Source organism: Andrographis paniculata, unplaced genomic scaffold, assembly GCF_009805555.1.
Source record: "Andrographis paniculata isolate CXL003 unplaced genomic scaffold, ASM980555v1 Contig53END, whole genome shotgun sequence".
Lineage (NCBI taxonomy): Eukaryota > Viridiplantae > Streptophyta > Magnoliopsida > Lamiales > Acanthaceae > Andrographis > Andrographis paniculata.
This window is the reverse complement of record NW_026137588.1, coordinates 625,414-647,192: the sequence shown is the minus strand read 5'-3', so window position 1 is coordinate 647,192 and position 21,779 is coordinate 625,414. Positions and strand designations below refer to the sequence as shown.

Below are 21,779 nucleotides of genomic sequence, written 5' to 3'. Positions count from 1 at the left end.
CAGGTAAGCGAAACAAAAAAAGCAGCAGTATTATGAAAACTTTGGAATAATCACAAAAGTGTTCTTGAATCTAAACTACTAGTCAAATAATGCAACACAAAATTCAAATTCAAAACATTCCCATCATATAAGACAATTAACACAAGATCTTGCGGCATAGAGAAACAAACCCAACTTCACAACATCGGGCAATGCTCTCTCGTCCCCAACAACCTTTTACTCAAACGCGGAAATTAAAACCTCAACATCCTACTCAATAATCGATTGAATGACCCCAGCACCGACAGTTTTACCGCCCTCCCTGATCGCAAATCTCATTCCCTGCTCACAAGCAATCGGATTAATTAGCTCAACCTCCATCTTCACTCGATCACCGGGCATCACCATCTTCGACTCCTCATCCTTGTCATTCATGATATTGTTCACCTTCCCCGTCACATCAGTAGTCCTCATGTAAAACTGAGGCCTGTAACCCGAAAAGAATGGCGAGTGCCTCCCACCCTCCTCCTTCTTCAACACGTAAACAATCGCCGTAAACTTCCTGTGGGGCGTAATCGTCCCTGGCTTCGCCAACACCATCCCTCTCTGGATATCGATTTTCTGAACGCCTCTCAACAACAATCCCACATTATCGCCGGCCATTGCCTCATCCAATGTCTTCTGAAACATCTCCACACCTGTCACTGTTGTTGCCCTAGTCTCCCTCAACCCCACAATATCCACAGTCTCACCTATCCTAATTGTACCCCTCTCCACCCTCCCCGTTGCCACTGTCCCTCTACCGGTAATCGAAAACACATCCTCTATAGCCATCAAGAACGGCAAATCAGTCTGTCTCTGAGGAACTGGAATGTAATTATCTACCTCATCCATTAACTGATAGATTTTATCTACCCACTCATTTTCCCCTCTTTTAAGGCCGGGATTCGCCATTAAAGCTTCTAGAGCTAGCAAAGCAGAACCGGAAACAATCGGAATATCATCACCGGGAAATTCATAAGATGAAAGCAGCTCCCGTACCTCCAATTCCACCAATTGGAGAAGCTCCTCATCATCGACCTGATCCTGCTTGTTCAGGAAAACCACCATGTTCGGAACTCCGACCTGTTTCGCCAGCAGAATGTGCTCCTTCGTCTGCGGCATCGGACCGTCGGCGCCGGAAACCACCAGAATAGCTCCGTCCATTTGAGCGGCGCCGGTAATCATGTTCTTTACGTAATCCGCGTGGCCAGGGCAATCCACGTGAGCGTAGTGGCGATTCTCGGTCTCGTACTCCACGGTAGCGGTGTTAATCGTGATACCCCGAGCCCTCTCCTCCGGCGCCGCGTCAATTTCGTCGTATTTCTTAGGCGCAGAGTTTCCAAGCGAGGCCAGCGCCATGGTCAGGGCGGCCGTGAGCGTGGTCTTGCCGTGGTCGACGTGGCCGATTGTACCGATGTTCACGTGCGGCTTCTTCCGCTCGAACTTCCCCCGGGCGGCGCGGACGGAAAATCCGCGGCGGCAGCGGGGGGCGGCGGCGGTGGAGGAGCGGAAGAAGAGAGCGGTGGAGGACGGAGCGAAGGACGAAGAGAAAACAACTTTAGCAGGCTTCAACGGTTTAGGGTTTCCCACCGGAGGCGCCGATGAGACAAATGCAAGCTTCGAAACAGTAGCGGCGGCGGCGGCGGAGATTGTGGCCATGGCGGAGGATATTGTAGAGAGAGAGAGAGGGAGAGAGGATGAGCGAGAAAGTGGAGAGTGGAAGGGAATTGGGGTTTTATCTATCTGCAAAGAGGACCTCTCATTCTAAGTAGAAATGGGAGATTAGGGGAGGCATGGGATTTCTGATCTACCGGCATCAGAAGATGACACGTGTGTGGCCAGGATTATGATCCGTTTTGAATATGGATGATCCGGATTGCTAATTTGGGTGTGTGTTTGTTTCCGCCACGTTTGCTAATTTAGGCCACTCTTCAAATTTGGACATCTAAATTAAGGACCATTTTGCAATTACTTTCATTTTGCCTAAGTTACAATCCAAGCACGAAATGATAATTCTATTAAGTGCTAAAAATAATCGTTCCGGTAAGAAATGGTCCGAAAGATTACACTATCTATTTTTTTTTAAAAAAAAAACCAAATAATCACTCACACCAAGAGCAATCACACAAAAAGGTGTTCAAATATTTCATTCAACTAACATAAAACAAAACTAAAACCAACCAACAAAACTAACTCTACAAACACCCATCAACAGATCAATCTGTACACTTATAATCTAAAACACAAAACAAACATACGATTCTTTCTTACCGATTTTCGAAATCCCGTCGAGTCGGGTCCATCGTCGTGCCTCTGCTTGGGATCGAACGGTATAATGCTAACACACCTATAAAAGCTACAGCTTTGCCGCAACGCCTTTCGCAAAGGTCAGAATTTGATGCTGTTAAAGCACGAGCGCGACGGAGATCGTCGGCGGACGCATTTGTCGATGATGGCGCCGAGTCTCTTCCCTCTCCTGACGATATTGCCGAACATTTTCATAATTCTAGAATAACTTGAAACCTTCAGGACGAGGACATCGAAATCGTAATTAAAAGGCTAGAGACGGTAAATAGACGTGCCATGCTTGTGCAGTGACGGAGTTCGGGAAGTGATTGCGGGACTTACATCATCGACGAAGACGGGTCGAAGGGTTCGGCGCGGGTGTTTCTTGATGTCGAGGATACGATCAGATCTCTTCTTCCTACAGCTGCGGAGCACGCTCTGGCAAATCTCCTTCGGAAGTTTCTTTAAGATGTCCATGATGGCGATTTCGTGCTTCGCCTGAAGTTCTTTCAGCTCCTGCTGCTGCCTGTCCAGGACATGTTCGAGCTGTTCGAAGACGTTTTCGATGTTGTCTGAATCGACTTTATTTGGGGTCATACTTTCCTCCCAAACGCTGGATGTACCATCGTCAGATGAATCGATCACCGGTTTTCTGTCGCCATTGTCGTTAGAATCGAGCTCGCTGACATGTTTCGACAGGTTGTCTCTGGAAGTCGCCAAATTGCGGAGTAACGGCGGGATTTCTCCGTTCGATTTGTAAGATTCGGACCACATTTCCCATCCCGGCGGCATCCTTTCGAGAGTGCTGGCGTCGGATTTACTCGGGTCGGTGGCTGTGTTGGACGCTTCGTCATCCCACGCCTCGCTGCTGCTTTCAAGAATTTCTTTTTCCGAAGAAGTGGTGTTGGCTGCAACTTGTCTTGGCTCCCAGTCGGGGATGATCGACTGAATTTCAGAATCGATCATTGCGGCGATGACAGAAACATCGTTGATAGTCAAGTCCAGTGCTTCGACCATTTCCCCGGCAACGTTAGTTGAAGTGTCCACCGAGATATCGAAAGGAAAGTGAATGTTCCGAATATAACCTGTGTTAGTTAACACCACTAATAAAATTAGATACTTGAGTGATCAAAATTAAAAAAAAAAAATTATAACGAACTCGCTTTATTTTGTAGTCCTACTAAAACAAGATTTTAAGCCTTAAAATTAACAAGATTTGCTCACTCGGCATAAGTGAGTTCCATCAATGGCAAAAAATCTATTATATAGTTGCCATATTTCCGAGATTCGATTTACTACAGGAAACTAAAAGAAAGGTAAAAAAACCTGTCGAATCAGCTATCCGAAGACGCAAAAAAATTGTGTCGTGGTCTTGTCTCTGTCCCTCCACGATGAAATCTCGACCATCCTCAAGCAGAGTCTCTTCTGTAGCTTTTTGGTTGTTGTTATCATCTGCATACACGGTGTTCGAAATCAGGGAAAAAGAGTGATTAAAATGCAGAAATAAAAGATAACATTGTCAAAACTGAACCTGCTGTCGACTGAGGTGGTGGTGGAGAACAATGCATATTCCCAAACTCGTTGTCTGGTTGAAGAAACGGATCCATCAGCAGTTCTTTGGCGGATAAACGTTCCGAGACTTCTGCAATGCATTTCTCTATGAATTTTCGGACTCCCGGATCTTTCACTTTTCCTAATGAGGCAGGCTTGACTCCCTTCAATGAGCATAAAAAGGTTAATATAAAGAGAAATTTGGCTGATTTCGAAAGATAATCAGCATGCATTGTTCTGTTTCTGAGTCAAGACATCCGTTCAAATGAGAAAATTGCATTTATAAAAACAGCCTAATAAAATAAAGACAGCGAGTCGATTTTTGTCGTTTAAAGAACATTGAGAGCATTCATAATGAACCCCAAAAGATTCACAACTACTTCAGGAATTTTCTATGTAAATGTTGAAGACAAATAGCAATAGCTGATCCATCAGAGGAGTATATAAACGATAAGGAGATGCCGAGCAAAGAGATAACTCAATCTTAACAAATTAACTTAATGGAGCTATCGCATTACAAAATCTCATTGTTTTCTAACAGAATCATTAATATTGGTACCTAAATACGTCGGTTCTTGGTAGCAAGAATAAAGATCTTTATTATATGATAAGAAAAAAGAACAAAGAACATGAGTGAATTGGGAAATAGATTTGTGGGTTACGAGCAATGGTTTGGTCGAGGATGACTGTCAAATGACCATTTTACATAAAAAGTTAAGTTATTAGGAATAGCATCATTAATTATATTATATAATCCAACAAGCCCCTCACGTGCAAAGTGAATTTACGTCACATACGAATCTTGCACAGGAACAATTATTGTTATTATTCTTTTTTCTAAGGAGAGCGGTGCAACGAACACGGATCGTTCCGCTCTGATTCTATGTAGATATTATCCAAAAAATTATATTTTACAATAAAACATATATATACACACACAAATAAATTTAAATGATCATCTCACCTAAAAGTTTAAATTATAGAAATATGCATTATTAATTGCATTATATAGTCAATCAACAATGACAGAAAGGAAATTTTTGTGTCAGTTTTTGAACCTTAAGTCAGAATAGAAAGAATTGATTGAAACTTATTTGTCTCAAGTCATAATGAACATCTATAAAAATAATAAAATAAAAATGACACTGGTTATCAAATGGTTGAACCTCTCGAAGCTCTTAAATTGCAATACTTAGTTAACACAGCTAATCGTAGGCATGAGTGTAGGCTATAACAACAGCAATCAAATGTAGGGTTAAATATCAACCAACATAGCTTAATTCCTAGCGTTCTTTACAACCTCTTCTTATTTTATTATTACCATTTCCTGAACTATGTATTATAACAAGCATTACAGTATATTAACAAACATTCTCATGTTCTTTGGGTTCAATCAACACTTTCACTAGTCGAAGCTCATCAAGGAAAGATACTAACAAGAATAAAACCGAAATCCCAAGGTCAAGAACAACTTACTGTTGTCACTTTCTTATATATCTGAGCGGCGTTGGAACATTCGACATATGGGTACTCAAGGGTCACTAGCTCGAGCAAACACATCCCAAATGCATAAACATCCACTAGCTCGTTGTACTCCTCCTCGTAAAGCTCGGGAGCCATGAATTCTGGAGTGCCTGGAATCGTACAACATTTAAAAAAGAAAAAATGATCGCATCTCCCGCCTAACAAAACTAAACCCATTCTATAAAAAGCAACGACAAAATCTTGCCTCACCTATTACACTATGAGCTGATCGAGCCTGCTCAAGAATAGCTGCGAGACCTAAGTCGCCAATTTTCACCTCCCCTTGATTTCCATTAACAAAAATGTTGTCGCACTTCAAATCCCGATGAATAACAGGCGGATCATGACCGTGGAGATACGAAAGCCCCTCCAGAATTTGTCTAGACCATTTCTTCAATGCTCTAATGTCGACATGCTTATGTTTCTTGCGGTACCTAAGGAAACACATCAGCCAACTTCAGCCCATGTTTCAATCAAAACCTAAGCTTTTAGAACATGCACACCAATGGATTTGACATACTGCCTCAGATTCCCGGATGTGAAAATCTCTGTAATGAAATTGATATGCTCGTTCTTCTTATCGACCCACGAGTGATACAACTTGATAATGTTCTTGTGCTTGAGGGTTTTTAGCAAGTGCACTTCCGAATACAGCCTCTCCAAATCCACAGAATTCCTCAAAAGATCGGTAACTTTCACCTGATTCCAAGCCACCTCAATTCCTTCCCATTCATCAAATGCTCTGTATCTATTTTGCCAGCGACAAAATTAAGGCCTCACCATAGCCACTTTTTCAATCAGAATTCAACTCAAAGTGCAATCAAAGTATAAAACCAAACAAAAAACAAAATCGAAAAAGGATACACTTTCTTGTATGCTCCTTTACCCAATATCTCCTTGTACTGCAAAACATGAATTCACACAAACCAGTAATGTCATAAATGATCACAATCACACATAACCTGAAGTCGAAACTTCACTACACCAAACAACCGAATAAATTTCTAACCATAATGAAAATTGAGTAAAGCAGAAAAACCTCATACAATTTACAGAAAGTAAACACATAAATCACAGATAACTAAAGATTGAATATATATGTATATATACGCACCCGGCCGTAGCGACCGGAGGGATCGACCTCGACGAAATCCGGTTCGGCGTCGGAGTCCGGCTCAGGTTCCGACGCCGACTTCTGCGACATTTTCTGCTACCGAATTGAGAAAGGAAGCAAGTTGAGGAGGGAAAGGCACATTCGAATTCAGATCTAGGAGGCGTAATTGGAAGCAGTTACGCCGCGAAGTCGGAGCACTTTGCGGCGGCAGGAAAATCTGAAGGAGTGAATTGCAATAGAATATTGGCGTGAAGTGCGGAGCAGTCGGAAATCGCGGGATCCGATCGTAGTAGGTGAGTAATAATGGATCAATGGATCGATCAAATTGGAGTTGAATTTGCAACTGCGGGTTGCATAGCATTGATTGATGAAGGAACTTTTCTGGGGTTTGCTGGGAATGGAAATGGGAATGGGATCGAAGGTTGAAATGAAATGAAATGAAAGCCGAATCAGCTGTCGCTGTGACTGTAACTCAACTCAACGGGTTCCATGTGGGCAGCTAAGCTTTTTCGCTGTTTCGTTTTCACTCCTTTTTTAAGAACTTGACCCGAACTATCCGAAGTAAAAATACCCGACCCGATGTCTCCCTCTAATTCTTCTTATTTCTAGTTTATTGGATAAATTCCATAATCCACAAGAACTTTCTTGTGCTTTATAAAAATTGCATAGAATCATATATTTTATTTGATGTATAAATTTTGTTTATATTATTATAAAGTACTTTTTTGTTCAATAGCAATGAATAAGAAAATGTCAACCTTATTTTTTTTATTTTTTATTTTATTGTAAGGTATATAAATTCAATACTTACTTTCATTGAGTACAAAATTAGAAAAGTGTAATTATTCTTTATTATTATTTTTGGACAAAATATAAAATATTCAGATTTTGTGCCTACATAAGAGATTTTATATAATAAATAAAATTTATTATTATATGCCATTTTCATAAAATACATTAATATATTATGTAATTTATCTTTTAAAATAAAAATATTTTATTAATATGTGAGAATTATATTTACTAAATTTGAAAATAAATATATTGACTATAAACAAATTAAAATATTTCTAAAAATGTCCCTTTCCTTTTAAGAGAAATCGGGACCGATGTGTAAATACTTCTTTCAAATTTCAATAAGGTTCTTGGTGAAAAATTGTCTAATTTTCTTACTTTTTACTTTATATGATTTTTTAATTCTATTTTTACATCAATAGAAATTTTTATCCAGTACATTTATATTCAATATATATTTGTAAAATACCATATTTAATAATTATTTTATCGATATTAGAGATGTATTTTTTTTGTTGTTTTTTTTATACATTTTTTAAATAATTAATTATTAAATATAATATTTCATCCGAAAAATAAATATTTGATATAATATATATATTTTTTAAAATAAAATTAAGAGATTAAATAGTAAAATGTATGAAAAATTACCAAATAAAAAAAAGTAAATACTATTAATAAAAAAAAACATATGAATTTATAATACATATTGGGTTGGTAGGTTTGAAATATATTTGTAAAAAGAAAAAAACATGTGTTAATTTCGCAAATATAAAAGGTTAATAAAAAGAAATATATTTTTTATTTCACAAAATATTCAATCAAATATTATTTTAATAACAAATTTATACCAATTTTTTAAAACTCAACCAAAAAAGAAGACAACCTTGGTCCTGAAAACCCATTCTTTACTATTTGTCTGTCTGTCCATAATTTTCTACTTATAAAATATTTATTTTTTATTTTAATAAAAAAAATTATACATTAATACCAAAATAATTTTTATTTAAATTATAAATATATTATTACATATATAATTACTTTATACATAAATCAAAGGAAAAAAAATGCAAAATCTCTTGGGATGTGTTTGTTTGTATGTTTGGGTTTTGGGTCTTGGGATTTGGATTTTTAATATTCTCTCAATCCCATTTAAATTGTCCACTTTAGATTAGACATATAATAGAAATAGACGATAATGTGATATTTTAAATATAAAATAAACTTGTAGTAAAAAGTAAAATCCTCAAAAGAACACAACTTTATACATTTCTACTAACAATGAATAATAACTTTTAAAAATTGAAATAGTTATTTAATTTGATATACTCGAAAAATTTTCTTGAAACAATGAAATCAAAGACAAAAATCCAACAAACAAACACACTCGTACATTTAGGGTGTGTTTGTTTGGGAATTTGAATTTTGAATAATAAAATTTTTGAATTGGAATAATTGTATGATGCGATATAAATAGGTGTTGATATAATGTTTTGAATGTAAAATTAATTTTTAATATAACATAAAAAAAAAAAAATTAAGTGTTTGATTTGATGTTTTTGGAGGGAAAAAATTGGATGAATAGTAAAAATATGGAGAAATCCCCCAAAAGAACACACCCTACCAAAAGAGTCCAAAAAACAACTTAGAGGAAAAAAGCCAAGATTTGGTAGGGTCCTAAAGACACCCCATGTGTTGTCACAATACAAATTTTCAACAGCCATACGATGCAAGACAACGAGTAGTAGAAATCTAAAAGTTCGGCACAAACGAGTGTTCTAAGAGCTCTATACTCGAAAAAGATGTATATCGAACCAATATTGCTATTGTTGCTGCTAACTATTCGATCCACTCATGTCTCCACCAACTTTGGTTCCCCTAAATGCTACTTTAAGCGATACGCAATTAAATTTAAACGTAATCCGGATCCTTCTTCTCGACATATAGAGCCCACAAAGCATTATGTAAACATACCTTTTTATTTATTTTTTTGCATCCACAAGCTAAACAAGATGGCATTTATTATTGCCTCTTGAGCGCGTTCATTTTGTCTCTTAAATAGTATAGCTTGGCTCTCCTCACTTTCTTCTTGTCCAACACTTTGATCTTCTTTATATTTGGCGAATACCTGTCATCAACCATCGAATATAACTTGTAACATTAGATTTTATTTTTTTTCGACAAAAATAAAGATTGTGTTCTTTCGTGGATTTTACCACATATTTTTATTATTCAAATTTTTTTTTTCATCTAAAAATATTAAATTAAACAATTATTATTATTTTTTTATATTATACTATAAATTTATTTTACATTCAAAGCATGACATCTATTTCTATCAAATCAAACAACTATTCCCAAAAACTCAAACCCACAAACAAACACAGAAAAAATCTTTTCTATACAGGCGAGATCATAGATGGTATGCACTCGGGAAGAATTCATATCTTATAGTCATATTGTCTATGGGAAAATGGAGCATCTGACATTCACACGAAATACTTATCCTGGATCAGGCATCAAACTCTATTTTCATATAATGTCAAATCACTTTTGACACTAGCGAATTTACAAAAAAAAAAAAAAAAAATCAAATCAAAAACTTATTTTTTTTATAAAATATTACATCAAAAACTTATTTTCTATACAAAACACAGGCAACCATAACCATAACACCAGCGAATTTCTTCGAAAAAAGCTTTTCTACACAATCAAGGTCACAGATGGTATGCACTCGGGATGAGTCAACATCTTATATTCATAGTCTACGAGAAAACAGCGCATCAGCATTCATACAAAATCGTCATCTTTTTTTGTTTTGGAGTCTGGATCAAACATCAAAGCTCTATTTTCATGTTAATAGCTTTTGAAATTATTCATCAACAATATCTTTTAAGAAAATTGCAGATCAAACACTTATTTTTTATACAAAACATCGACAATTATTTACTTTTTGCAAAACTCTTCAAAACTCAAAAATACTCTCAAAACATATCTAATGAAGATCACGTGAAATGTCACAAATTCAATTTAGGATTTGAAATGTAGTCTTACCCCCACCGAGGATCGATAAGGTTAGCACACAAAGAACAAGTAACAAATGGAAATACCGAAATCACAAAATAGAGGTTATCGATATGCAATATAAAAAAATAAAAAATAAAAATGAAGATTTATAGGTTTTGAGATCCAGCAAAAATCAATACTAAATACTCACAGATGGAAGACATTTTCGATCCCAACTCCCGCTACAAGCCTTCTTATTCTAAAGGTAGTATTTAAACCAGCATTACGCCTGGCTATAACTACGCCTTTCAACATCGATGTACGCCTTCTGTTCTCAGGTACTTCCTGCAGAAAATAGGTCATCGCTACTTCAAACAAAAACTGATAACAAATTTTCAACTAAGGGTGTGTTTGTTTGGGAGTTTGGATTTTGAGTTGCAATTTAAATAGTAAAAATTTTGAACTGAAATAATTGTATAATGTAATATAAATAGATATTGATGTAATGTTTTGAATGTAAAATTGATTTTTAGTATCATATAAAATATAAAAAAATAGATATTTGATTTGATGTTTTTAAGGGAATTTTTTTTTTATAAATAGTAGAAATATGGAGAAATCCGCCAAACAAACACACCATAAGCATCAGGACAAGAATATATAAACAACCGTAAAAAGTATAATCTTTTACCACTTTCAATTGGACGATATACCCAGGCTTTATTTCCGGTATCTCTCGGCTTGTTTTCACATCCTCGACTGCTTCTTTATCAATAATCTGCAGTTTGCATTAAAAAAAGCCAAAAGAACACAACATTTTATCAAGTACTGAGTATGATCAGTTATATTACGGTATAATACAAATGTCGAAGGGAGAAGAGCTCGTCTAAAATTGCTGCCTGCATAATGTGTCTGGCTGTTTTATCGAGTCTCTTGAATTTGATGCGTTCGGGTACAGCAGGAGAAGGAGAAACATCTTGCGAAGCTGCTTCCGTCGTCATATTTCTAGACAACAACTTGAACACCATTGAAGCTGAGTGATTCAAGCTTGAGCTTGTAGCTTGGGACGACAATGCTGAAGGTACACCATAACTTCCAGAATAAGTGGGTTCGACTGTTCGTGTGTGAAGATTTTGATTCTGAAGAAGAAAATCATCGATTTTAACAAACTTGGATGAAACTATAAAGTTACACACTCCCTAGTGTTCTTCGGTTGAACTTCAACAGATCAAATTAGTACAAATCTCATCAGATAGTCATACTTTTACATAAGTCGATTTGAAATCGGAGTCAAGGTTTACAATGTAGTACAATAATAGCAAAATATCAAACACGAGATGATGAACTAAATCGAAAATTCGAATAATTGATGCCCGATTGAAGATTACTCTACCGAGTCGAAAACCTTTAACAACAAAGCTATAAATTCAATCGATCTGTCGTTAATTACAAGTTTATAGCCAACTATGATTCTCATTAACAACGATATTTAACCAACCGGACAATCAGATCCTTGGATCAACACGAAAAACATAACAATGGGCATGTCGAATTGATCGATTCCTAGATCAAAATAGGTTGATTTGATCTCCTTTCTACATCCCTACGCCTCTTATGTTAGTTTTGCTCGATTCTCAATTTTAATTGTCCCCAAAATATCATTCCATCTTCATTTGTAGCTTCTCTAACATTCATTCAACCAATCAGATTACCAGAATTACATAATGTGCATTACAGAATGTAGAAATGATTTTCAAACCCAATATTCATATTAAAACCAACACAAACGAACTGAATCTTCCCCAAAAACACATATCGATAAACAAGCAATCAGCAAACAAATATAAACAGAACATACCAACCGGAACAGGGAACAAGACCCAAAATGGTCAGAAATGAACGCCGAAGACCGACTCAACGCGTGCCTCGACAAATTTGATTCGAATGGCGCAATTGATTCCACAGTTTTCAGATTGCCGATCGTTTGCCTCGCTACCACCCGAAGTTTACCATACAGAGACTGCATTTCTACGCCTCGGAGTAATGGACGAAAAGAACCACTATTCACAACAATGTCGAATCAGAGCTTGAATCCCAGCAATTCCTGAAAAGATCGATCGCTAGCCTTAGGATTGAACGGAATTTGGTTTCAAAAAGCGAGAGACCCTAAACCCTAATCGAGAGTGAGTGTGGGAGGGACTGGATCGGGTTCATCCGGTTTCCGGACCCAAGACCCGCTCCGTCCAAAAACCGGGTCCGGGTATTCTCAAATTATTTTGGTAACAGTTGGTTTGTGTTTTGCTGGGCCGTTTCTGGCCCGAACAAAAATAAATATGTCTTTTATTTTAATTTTCATATAAATAATTAATATTTATTTATTTTATTTTATTTTTAATAAAATCCTACTATTCTTTTTTTTTTTTTATAAAAATATTAAGTTTAAATTAAATAGAATCAAACAAATTTTAATATTTACTTCATCCGTCCATTTTATAAATATAATAGTTTTGTATATAAAAACTATTTTATCCTTAAAGTGTGTTTACTTTGTATGATTACCACCGGTAAATAATATTATTTTATCCACCGTAATCTTACATACTTTGTATTAATGTTAAAAATATTATTCTATCTTTATTAATAGTTAACATAGTATTACTTTTATTATATAATTAAGGGTATTTTACAAAAAAATAAAAATTTAGAATCTTCGCACAATAATCTATTAAAGGAAACATATGAGTATTATTTTATTCTATGATTATATAATTCATTAAAATAATACTATGTATTATAATCTTCGTAAAAAGTATTATAATCTTCGTAAAGTAAACACACTCTTATAATATACTCAATCTGTCCGTTTTTAAGGGTCACATTTTATACTTAATATTGAAAATATTCTTATATTTATACAATTTTTTTTTTTGTACAAATATCATTTTAAGGATATTTTTATTGTTAATACAATAACGCAAAAGATAAATATAAAGATAAATATGGGACGAAGAGTATTTTATTTGTAATTCAATTTCATTTCCATCTTTTATTTGAATTATCATAAACATCTTCTATTTTTTAATAAAATATTATTCCCTCTGTCCCAATAAAATAGTGTTGTTTACCACTTTTGTCCGTCTCAAAACAATAGTTTTATTTCCATAAATAATCATATCACTATAAAACTATCTCTAATTTTTTATTATTATTACACAATTGCCACTACTTTTTACACTAATATTACTCACAAGGGCAAAAAAGTCATTTATCCTTACTTTTTACCCACTATCAATATAATATCAATATTTCTTAAACCCGTATCTATCACAATAAGACTGTACTTTTGGAACGGTGGAAGTATAAAAGTTGTTGTATTTCTTTTATAAAAGGAAAAAAACTAATGAAAGATACAAACATAAAAAAAAAAAAAAAAAAATTAAAAACAAGAGACAAATGGAAGAATATAAAATGCTGAAAGGGAATTCCCATAGAAAATTCCAAATATATAAATCTGAAAAAATAAAAATAAAAAATCACTCACTAAATAAATATTGATTGCCCCTTAAACATGGTTTAGAGTCATTTCACTTTTCTACATATCTCAATCATCATTCTATTTATTAAATCAAATTAATCATTATAATACACACACTTATGACTAATTAGATAATGGTTAAAATAACACTATAATTTTTTACAAACACATAATAATTGATGTTAATTAACTTAATCAATATCCTAACGGTTCGAATTTTTTAAAATATTTGATTTTTAACATTTTTTTTTAATCTTTATTTTACTTAATACAATTATAAAACTATTTCAAATAAAAATAAAATAAAATAGTAAAACAAAAATAGCAAGATAATACTATTATATAAAATATAGTGCAAAATTCGTTCCAATTCAAAATATTTTTTTATTATTTTTGTTCATCATACTTAAAAGTATCCATTTTTTATTTTAAAAAAATAATCATACACTAATACCAAAATACCTTTAATTTTTACTTAATTACAAATATCTATTATACATACAATTACTTTAAACATAAAGTCAACAGACAAAAATGTCTAATCTTTTATACACTTCGAATGACCAATAAAATACTATTATTTCTTAATCTACTACAAAATCTCATAAATCCCCTTTAAAGTGGGACGGAAAAAGTATACATTTTATGCATTTATATTAAACACACGATATATAAAAGATAAACAATTTTTTTTAGGCATCCTTCATAATTGTGGCCATTTAACTCTAAGGGTGTGTTTGTTTGAGAGTTTTAGTTTTTGAGTTTGAGTTTGGATTTTTTACCAGTAAAAAATTGAATTTGAACAGTTGTTTGATGTGATATAAATAGAAGTTTATGTGATATTTTGAATGTAAAAATTAATTTTTAGTATAATATAAAAAAAGAAGTAATTGTCTGATGTGATTTTTCGAAAGAAAAAAAGAATTTAAATAGTAAAAACGTGTCATAAAACCCACAAACGAATACAACTATTTTTATTCCTATATATATATATATATATATATATATGACCCTTGATTATATTAATACAAAGAAACTAAAACTTGATCGATATTGTTTGGCTTGTTCTTCCAAGGGGAAAACAAAGCATAGCCAGCATAGAAAAACAAGAAAACAAAGAGAATAATGCCAAGAAATTACACCCCTACTTGTTCTATAAATTTATGGAAAACTCATTCTTTCTAACCCTAATTCGGTCCGAAAACTCGAACCTTTGTTGTCTCGAAAAAAATGGCTGTCGAAAATTCTCTTGTTGTAATAATATGCTGTGTTCTTGCAGCCACTTGTTCTAACGCTGCAACTTTCTCGTCTCTCCCACGCACTCTCACCGTCTCGGCTTCTCCAAAACATGGACAAGGTATGTTTATTACACATATATATGTATTTGTGTGTAATTGTTGTATCGATTTATAAGTGCGTGCTCATGGAAATTAATATTTGTACTTATCGCTTCGTGAGATGTAAATTTTTTACTCTTGAATTGAGTATATTTTTTCAATTCATCGATCTTTTGTAACGAATTTTGTGTGAAGTTGAACATGTGACTGTTAGGTTATGGATTCAAATCCTTTAACGTCATTTAGTCTTGTCGACCACACATAATTAATTTAGTATAACTTGTCTTGCTGATATAATTTGTTAGCTAAAAGATACAATTACTAAACTTATTGTTTTAATGATATTTTTTTGTAATATATTGTAAAATATACAATAGTCTTTATTTAAGTAAAAAATACAATTACTAAAAAAGAAACGAATACAGTGAAAATGAACAAACTAAAATAGCAATATAAATACATTCATCAATAAAATCGTAATTTTTCTTTTTTTTTTTAAAAAAAAAAAATTGTATTCAATACTTATTTATTATTTGAAATCTTTAAGATTTCAACCCAAAATATTCATTGAGCCATTGATTATCAACTCAAAAAATTTTTTTGAAAAAAATCCAATTGAAATATTATACTTTATCGTCTGTCAAATTTAATCATTTCTTTTTTAAAGTATGTCCGCTAAATTTATTTGTTACTAATTTTAATAAATTAATATTTAACTATTATCATAATTAAACACTTATTTACAACAAATATCACTACTTTTATTATTTTTTCTCTCTTTATTTTTCCACTTGCCTTAACAGAAAAAAAATTACGATAATTTTCTTACAGTTCTAAAAGCCGGAGACGATAAAATCTCAGTAACATGGTCACTCAACACGAGCCTATCGACGGGGACAGATTCATCTTACCATACAGTAAAAGTCAAGCTTTGCTACGCCCCGATTAGCCAACAAGATCGTGCCTGGAGAAAAACCGCAGATGATTTATCGAAAGACAAGACATGCCAACACAAGATCGTCGCCAAGCCATACAACACTTTAGACAGCGCATTTACATGGACAATACAAAGGGATGTCCCCGGGGCGACCTATTTCATTAGGGCTTATGCTTATAATTCCACGAGAGATGAAGTTGCCTATGGCCAAACGACAGATCAAAAAAAGACGACAAATTTGTTTTACATTCAAGCCATTTCCGGGCGCCATATGTCCCTAGATATTGCCTCGATTTGTTTCTCAGCTTTCGCCGTCATCGCGTTGTTCGGATTCTTCTTTTTCGAAAAGAGAAAAGTTGTAAATAAGTGAATGTTAGTGTTCTTGTTCTTATTTGTATCTAGTGTGTGTTTGTTTAGTAAAATTGCTTGAAGAATTATTATTATTATTTTTTTAATGTAAGTTATATGAAATTGTGTAAGTAATATAAAAATAATTAATGAATAATATATATTAAATTTTTTGAAAAAAATATATTTTTTACTATGTAATGAATTTGTATAAAAATATTATTGTTATATATTAAAATATTTTAGGGTTTTTATTGGGCCTATAATTGGATTTTAACTTTGAGCCTACAGATAAACCCAAAAAAAGAGTGGGCTTCGGACGCCCATTGAAGAAACATGTCGGTTGATCAGTCGCTTGATTGGTCGGTTGGTCAATAGCGTGGTTGATCAGTCATTTGATTGGTCGGTTGGTCAGTAGCGTGGTTCGTCGGTTGATTAGTGTCTGGTCTGATCGGCTGGTCGGTTGATAGCACGAAATGTAATCGAAGACGGTTCTTCAAGCGATTGCAACCACGATGAAGTTTTCAGTCCGTTACAACCGACTGCGCACACGATTCAATAACCGAATTAGAGAATATATAACAAGCGATTCGCATCCAGCAGGGGCATCTTCAATCAGCATAAAAATTCGCTTTGAGAATCATCTTTTATTTTCGTTTTAGTATCAGTTTGCTTTTATTTTCTTACATTTCGTATGATATTTGAGAATCTTCGATTCCAAATATTATTGCAGTCAAATTCAAATTTATTTCAAATTTTAATTTTTATTGTTGGTTGAAAACGGCATCAACAATTATTTATAAATATATGAAATAAAATCAAAATGAAATAGATACGACCATGTGAAATTCAAAGTCGGCTTGATCTTGTCTGCTACGTATGATTTGATCGGAATTTACTCAGTACAGATCAAACTTAACGATTTGTCTATTCACGACACCGTCTAAATCAAAATTTTAGAGCAAGAAACTCAACAAACCATCACAAGACTAACACATAACATAAAATCGAAATGAAATATATACATTCACCAAACTTAACTATTCCCACGAAGAATAGATACGTACCTGAAGTAGCTTATTGATGTCCGCTTGCTCCTTCTTGATCGCGCGCGCCGACGAGACGCAGGAAGGGCTGCAGTCGATCATTTCGATGAGCTCCAGGCACGCTATGTTTCCGATTTCCGAAGGGATTTCCACCAAGTCATAGCAATGCCGGACGATCAGCGTTTCGAGGCTCGGGAAATGCGTGTCGTCGGCAATCCAGTAATCTAAATCCAGGCCTTCAAGCATCAGGTACTTCAGCACCCTGAACTGCTCTTCCTTCGGCAACCACACCGAAACTGTCGACAACAACGATCCAAAAAAATTCATCAATAGTTCCATCGATTCAGATATACAAGTTAGTTTCGCGACATTACCTTCCTCAACGGTTCCTTCGTCCAGCCGGCTCTCGATTTCCTCGTTATGCCCGTGGAACGCAAACTCCCGCAGCTTCAGCACCTCGAGATGTTCCAATTGTCCAAGTATCGACATGTCGTCCCACGGGATCACGCACCCGCTCAGACTCAACTTCCTCAGCTTGTTCGGGAAAGCAAGCGCCGGCCGGAAGTCGATCTTCTTCTCCGGGACAGGATTCAGAACCGAAAACTTGAAAACTTCGAGAAATTTAAGCCCGTCGATATGGAAATCGACAGGATCATCCGGTGTCGCAACCCACGTCTCCAACTTCTTCAAGTTGGGAAATCTTCGGAGAACGTCCCAGTTACAGCAAGTGGCGTTGATGTTCGATAGAGATTGAAGGTTTTCGAGGAGCGGATTGCCCCTCAACAGAAAGTCTACTCCGGAAAAATCGGGCAGCTCGGTTTCGGTAAAGAACAGATGCCTCAACTCCGGCATGCTCCAGATTACGTCGGGCAGCATCGACGCGCCCAAGAATATGACCTTCGGATGCTGCCGAACGATCAGGGCTTGAAGATTTCGAAGCTTTCCTATCGACGAAGGAATCTTCCCATTGTAGGTAAGCGAAAGATAACTCAAGTGGATCATTCTCGCTACTTCGTCCGGGAATTCGATGAAAAATACCGTAAGAGCGTCCAATACTCTAAGGTAATGGAAGTCTAATGAGTAAGGATACGGGTGGTGGTGGTGGTTTCCGGTGAAGAGAAAACTCCGGGCAGTAGTGACAGCTATGGCGGCATCGTAAACTTCTTCCATACACATGAGAATGTTTTTGTGCACCGAAAGTCGCCTCTGCGTCTCGGCACCTTTCGGGATCGGTTCGTAATACCTTTTTATGCCGTGAAAGAACTTCTCCTTTTGACACTCTTTAATGGCGATATCGCGAAGAACGTCGTGAATCCCGCATGACTTAATCCGACCGTCGGGACCGAACTTACGGATCGCAATGAGATTCCTGTCGATGAGCTCCTCCAAGAACCTCTTCGCGACGAATTCCAACGTCGTCTTGTCCTTCGAATCGTTCAATGCTTTCTTCAAAGCGTCGAATCTTTCGTCCCTCGAATCTTTTAAAAACCCTTCGGCGACCCATAACCGCGTCAGCTTCGATAGAAGAAGCTCGCTATCTTCGGGGAAGCCTCCCATGTAAAGAAAACAGCCTTTAAGCCGACTCGGCAAGTGATTATAGCTCAACGTTAGAATCTCGATATACGACTCTTTCTCGTCCGTCGAAGCGACTGCGGCGTAAATGTCGCGTTCGATAATCGTCCAATACTCGACGGTCTTCCTCTCCTGCGAGAGCTGCCCGCCGATGACGGTCAGCGACAGGGGCAGCCCCCGGCAGTTCTTCGATATCTTCTGGCCGGTTTCGTGGAGGTGTGGGGGGCAATTTCCAGTTCCGAAGACACGATCACATAGCAGAATCCAACTGTTTTCTTCGTTTAATGGCTTCATGGTGTGGCGGAATCCGATTCGATTGACATGATCGGCAATGTGGTTGTGCCTGGTGGTGAGGATGATCCTACTCCTGTTCTTATTGTCAGGGAAATACTGCTTCAATCGATCCCAACAAGTTTCTACCCACATATCATCGATTACTAGCAGATAACGAGTATCGTATAAGGTTTGATGGAGGCGTTGAGCTAATTGCTCGTCGCTCTCGCGGCTGACGAGATTGGAGACGGATTCGTCCCCTTTCTGACCTCGTGTTTCAATGGAGGACAGAAGCTTGGTGAAGATGTCGCGGAAATTGTACTCCGGCGACACCGTTACCCAAGCGCGGGCGAGGAATTCGTCTTCCATACGTCGATCTAAGTAGATGCTACGAGCGAGAGTGGTCTTACCGATTCCAGGCATACCGATGATCGGAATGATTTGGAGGTCGTCGGAGGGGGAGACGAGCTCGGCGGTTACGAGCTTGAAATCCTCTTCCTGGCCGACGATCCGCGTGGTTTTGGATCTGGAAGTGAATTTGGAGGCGATAGCTTCGTTCGTGAACGGATCTGTTCCTTCGGTCCCCAAACGGACGTGTTTGACGGAATCGACGAGTTCGTCGGCGTTTTTGGCGATTGGATCGAAGCTGGAGATGATTTGGCGGAGATCGGCGGGGGTGGGTGGGGGTAGGAGGCAGGTGGAGAGGAAGTAGTCGATTGTGTCCTGTGATTTGAAGACTGCGTCTCGGATTTGGGATTCGAGGTCGGATACGGTGTCTCTGATGTCTCTGGTGACAGGGAAGATCTTTTCGAGGGAAGTTTGGAGGTGGAGAAGCTTTTGGTGGAGGTTTTGGACTTGGTCGTGTGGGTAGAGAGTGTGGGAGTGATCGGAGCGGGAGAGGTTGTGCAGAGTGTGGAGGAGGGAGACGAGGGCGGCGTGCGCCATGGATGCTGTGAGGAAGTGGCGAAGTGAAGTGATCAGGCGGACGCCATAGCTGAAAGCTTGAGAGCTGAAGCTAAATTATTGGTTTGGAAAACGGACGAAAGAAAGAAGATAAAGTGGAGTCCACTGTGATACTGTTCAGTAAAGCAGTGATCGATAACTGGATATTGACAGCATTACAGATATTACATCTATTTTGTTTTTGTTATTATTATTATTATTTTTTTTCACATTATATTTAACTCAATATTTAAATTAATTTATTTATCACTAGTTATAATAATCATTTTCAACATATTAATTTTAATATTTTATAGGATTTATACTAATTTATCTGTTTTTATATATGTTTATTGTATAATATATAAAAATTATTTATTTATTTATATATACTTTTATATATTTTTATATAATATTATATTAAATTTTTAAATTTTAATCTATATAAATTTTAATATATTGAAACATATAATTTATTATTTTAAAAATTAAAATTATTCAAATAAATCAATATATATATTAGATAATTTATGTTAAATTGATAATGTTAAAATTTTTTAAAATAATTAATTTACTATTATTTTTAATTTTTTCTTTAAAAAAATAACTAGTTTTTAAGGTAATAAATAGTGAATAAATGTATCTCTTTAAGAAAAGTAACGATGAAGGTAACTAGTTATTATAAAATAAAATTGAAAAAGTAATCATAAAGATAACAAGAGAAGTGATGGTAAGAGATCCTAATTCTTGCGGTCCTAACTATTGTGTCATATTGTCGTTTCTATCCGTATCAAATCTTATGCTACTTTTTATGTTTTTTTTAAAAAATAACTACACATTTTAATTTTATTTTAAAAAATTTAATTTGTAATTTTTTTAACTTTAGTTACACTAATTAGAACTTATTTTAAATTTTTATATTTACAGTAATTTGAACATACAATGTGAGACAAATGGAGTATGACTCATAACAATTGTAAATAGGGCGGAACTATGTGGGGGCTAGGAGAGTCATCTGACACTGACCCTAGCCCTCATGTATTTTTTAATATAAAAAAAATAAAATTAAATATTTTATATTAATTTGCTTTTTCTAATTTTTTATTTTGTAATATAAAAAAATCATAAAAATTTTATTCGTGTATTGATTTATACTTTTAGTCTTTTAAATTATATTTATTTTTTTGTAAAAAAGTATTAAATTTTATGTAATTTTATTGAAATTTTTTCTAAAACATTTAAAATTTTCAATTTCTTTTATCTTTTGCCGCCGATGTACTATGAATAAAAAAAATAACATTGAATCAATAAAAAAAAATTGATTATGCTCCCTCCAATTTTTACTGCTGGTTCGTTAGCGACGGTAAACATGCATTTTACCACGGAATATGCCAAATGTATTCAAATTAGCATGAATGTATCATTCTAAGTGATGAGTAATCACTTTTCTAAAACCTATAAGTAGGCCATTATGTAAATCTATTTACATCAT

General features: G+C 35.3%; 5 protein-coding genes across 6 annotated transcripts; 1 reads left to right on the top strand and 4 right to left on the bottom strand.

The window, feature by feature from the left end:
* Positions 1 to 4: 4 nt before the first annotated feature.
* LOC127255127 (elongation factor Tu, chloroplastic) lies at positions 5 to 1,768 on the bottom strand. The gene has a single exon (XM_051280519.1). It carries the CDS (start codon positions 1,678 to 1,680, stop codon positions 250 to 252), a length of 1,431 nt encoding a protein of 476 aa, XP_051136476.1. The 5' UTR covers positions 1,681 to 1,768; the 3' UTR covers positions 5 to 249.
* A 387-nt stretch (positions 1,769 to 2,155) lies between these two features.
* LOC127255218 (probable serine/threonine-protein kinase WNK3) lies at positions 2,156 to 6,986 on the bottom strand. Its single transcript, XM_051280665.1, has 9 exons — positions 6,497 to 6,986; positions 6,247 to 6,284; positions 5,903 to 6,130; positions 5,593 to 5,816; positions 5,335 to 5,492; positions 3,839 to 4,022; positions 3,634 to 3,759; positions 2,650 to 3,392; positions 2,156 to 2,544 (listed from the first exon to the last, which is right to left on the bottom strand). The coding sequence occupies exons 1-9, from the start codon at positions 6,584 to 6,586 to the stop codon at positions 2,410 to 2,412; spliced, it is 1,926 nt and encodes a 641-aa protein (XP_051136622.1). The 5' UTR covers positions 6,587 to 6,986; the 3' UTR covers positions 2,156 to 2,409.
* Positions 6,987 to 9,065: 2,079 nt separating this feature from the next.
* LOC127255219 (50S ribosomal protein L19-2, chloroplastic-like) lies at positions 9,066 to 12,461 on the bottom strand. Its single transcript, XM_051280666.1, has 5 exons — positions 12,156 to 12,461; positions 11,197 to 11,436; positions 10,989 to 11,075; positions 10,509 to 10,642; positions 9,066 to 9,419 (listed from the first exon to the last, which is right to left on the bottom strand). The coding sequence occupies exons 1-5, from the start codon at positions 12,321 to 12,323 to the stop codon at positions 9,314 to 9,316; spliced, it is 735 nt and encodes a 244-aa protein (XP_051136623.1). The 5' UTR covers positions 12,324 to 12,461; the 3' UTR covers positions 9,066 to 9,313.
* A 2,453-nt stretch (positions 12,462 to 14,914) lies between these two features.
* On the top strand, positions 14,915 to 16,580 carry LOC127255255 (high-affinity nitrate transporter 3.1-like). Its single transcript, XM_051280727.1, has 2 exons — positions 14,915 to 15,189; positions 16,001 to 16,580. The coding sequence occupies exons 1-2, from the start codon at positions 15,063 to 15,065 to the stop codon at positions 16,474 to 16,476; spliced, it is 603 nt and encodes a 200-aa protein (XP_051136684.1). The 5' UTR covers positions 14,915 to 15,062; the 3' UTR covers positions 16,477 to 16,580.
* Positions 16,581 to 16,684: 104 nt separating this feature from the next.
* Positions 16,685 to 20,417, bottom strand: LOC127255254 (putative late blight resistance protein homolog R1A-10). 2 transcript variants are annotated; one of them, XM_051280726.1, is made up of 3 exons: positions 17,875 to 20,417; positions 17,522 to 17,796; positions 16,685 to 16,996 (listed from the first exon to the last, which is right to left on the bottom strand). In XM_051280726.1, the coding sequence occupies exons 1-3, from the start codon at positions 20,288 to 20,290 to the stop codon at positions 16,979 to 16,981; spliced, it is 2,709 nt and encodes a 902-aa protein (XP_051136683.1). In that variant the 5' UTR covers positions 20,291 to 20,417; the 3' UTR covers positions 16,685 to 16,978. The 2 variants fall into 2 exon arrangements, with proteins under 2 accessions (XP_051136683.1, XP_051136682.1); XM_051280725.1 differs by lacking the exon at positions 16,685 to 16,996 and having other exon boundaries at positions 17,298 to 17,796.
* Positions 20,418 to 21,779: the final 1,362 nt, after the last annotated feature.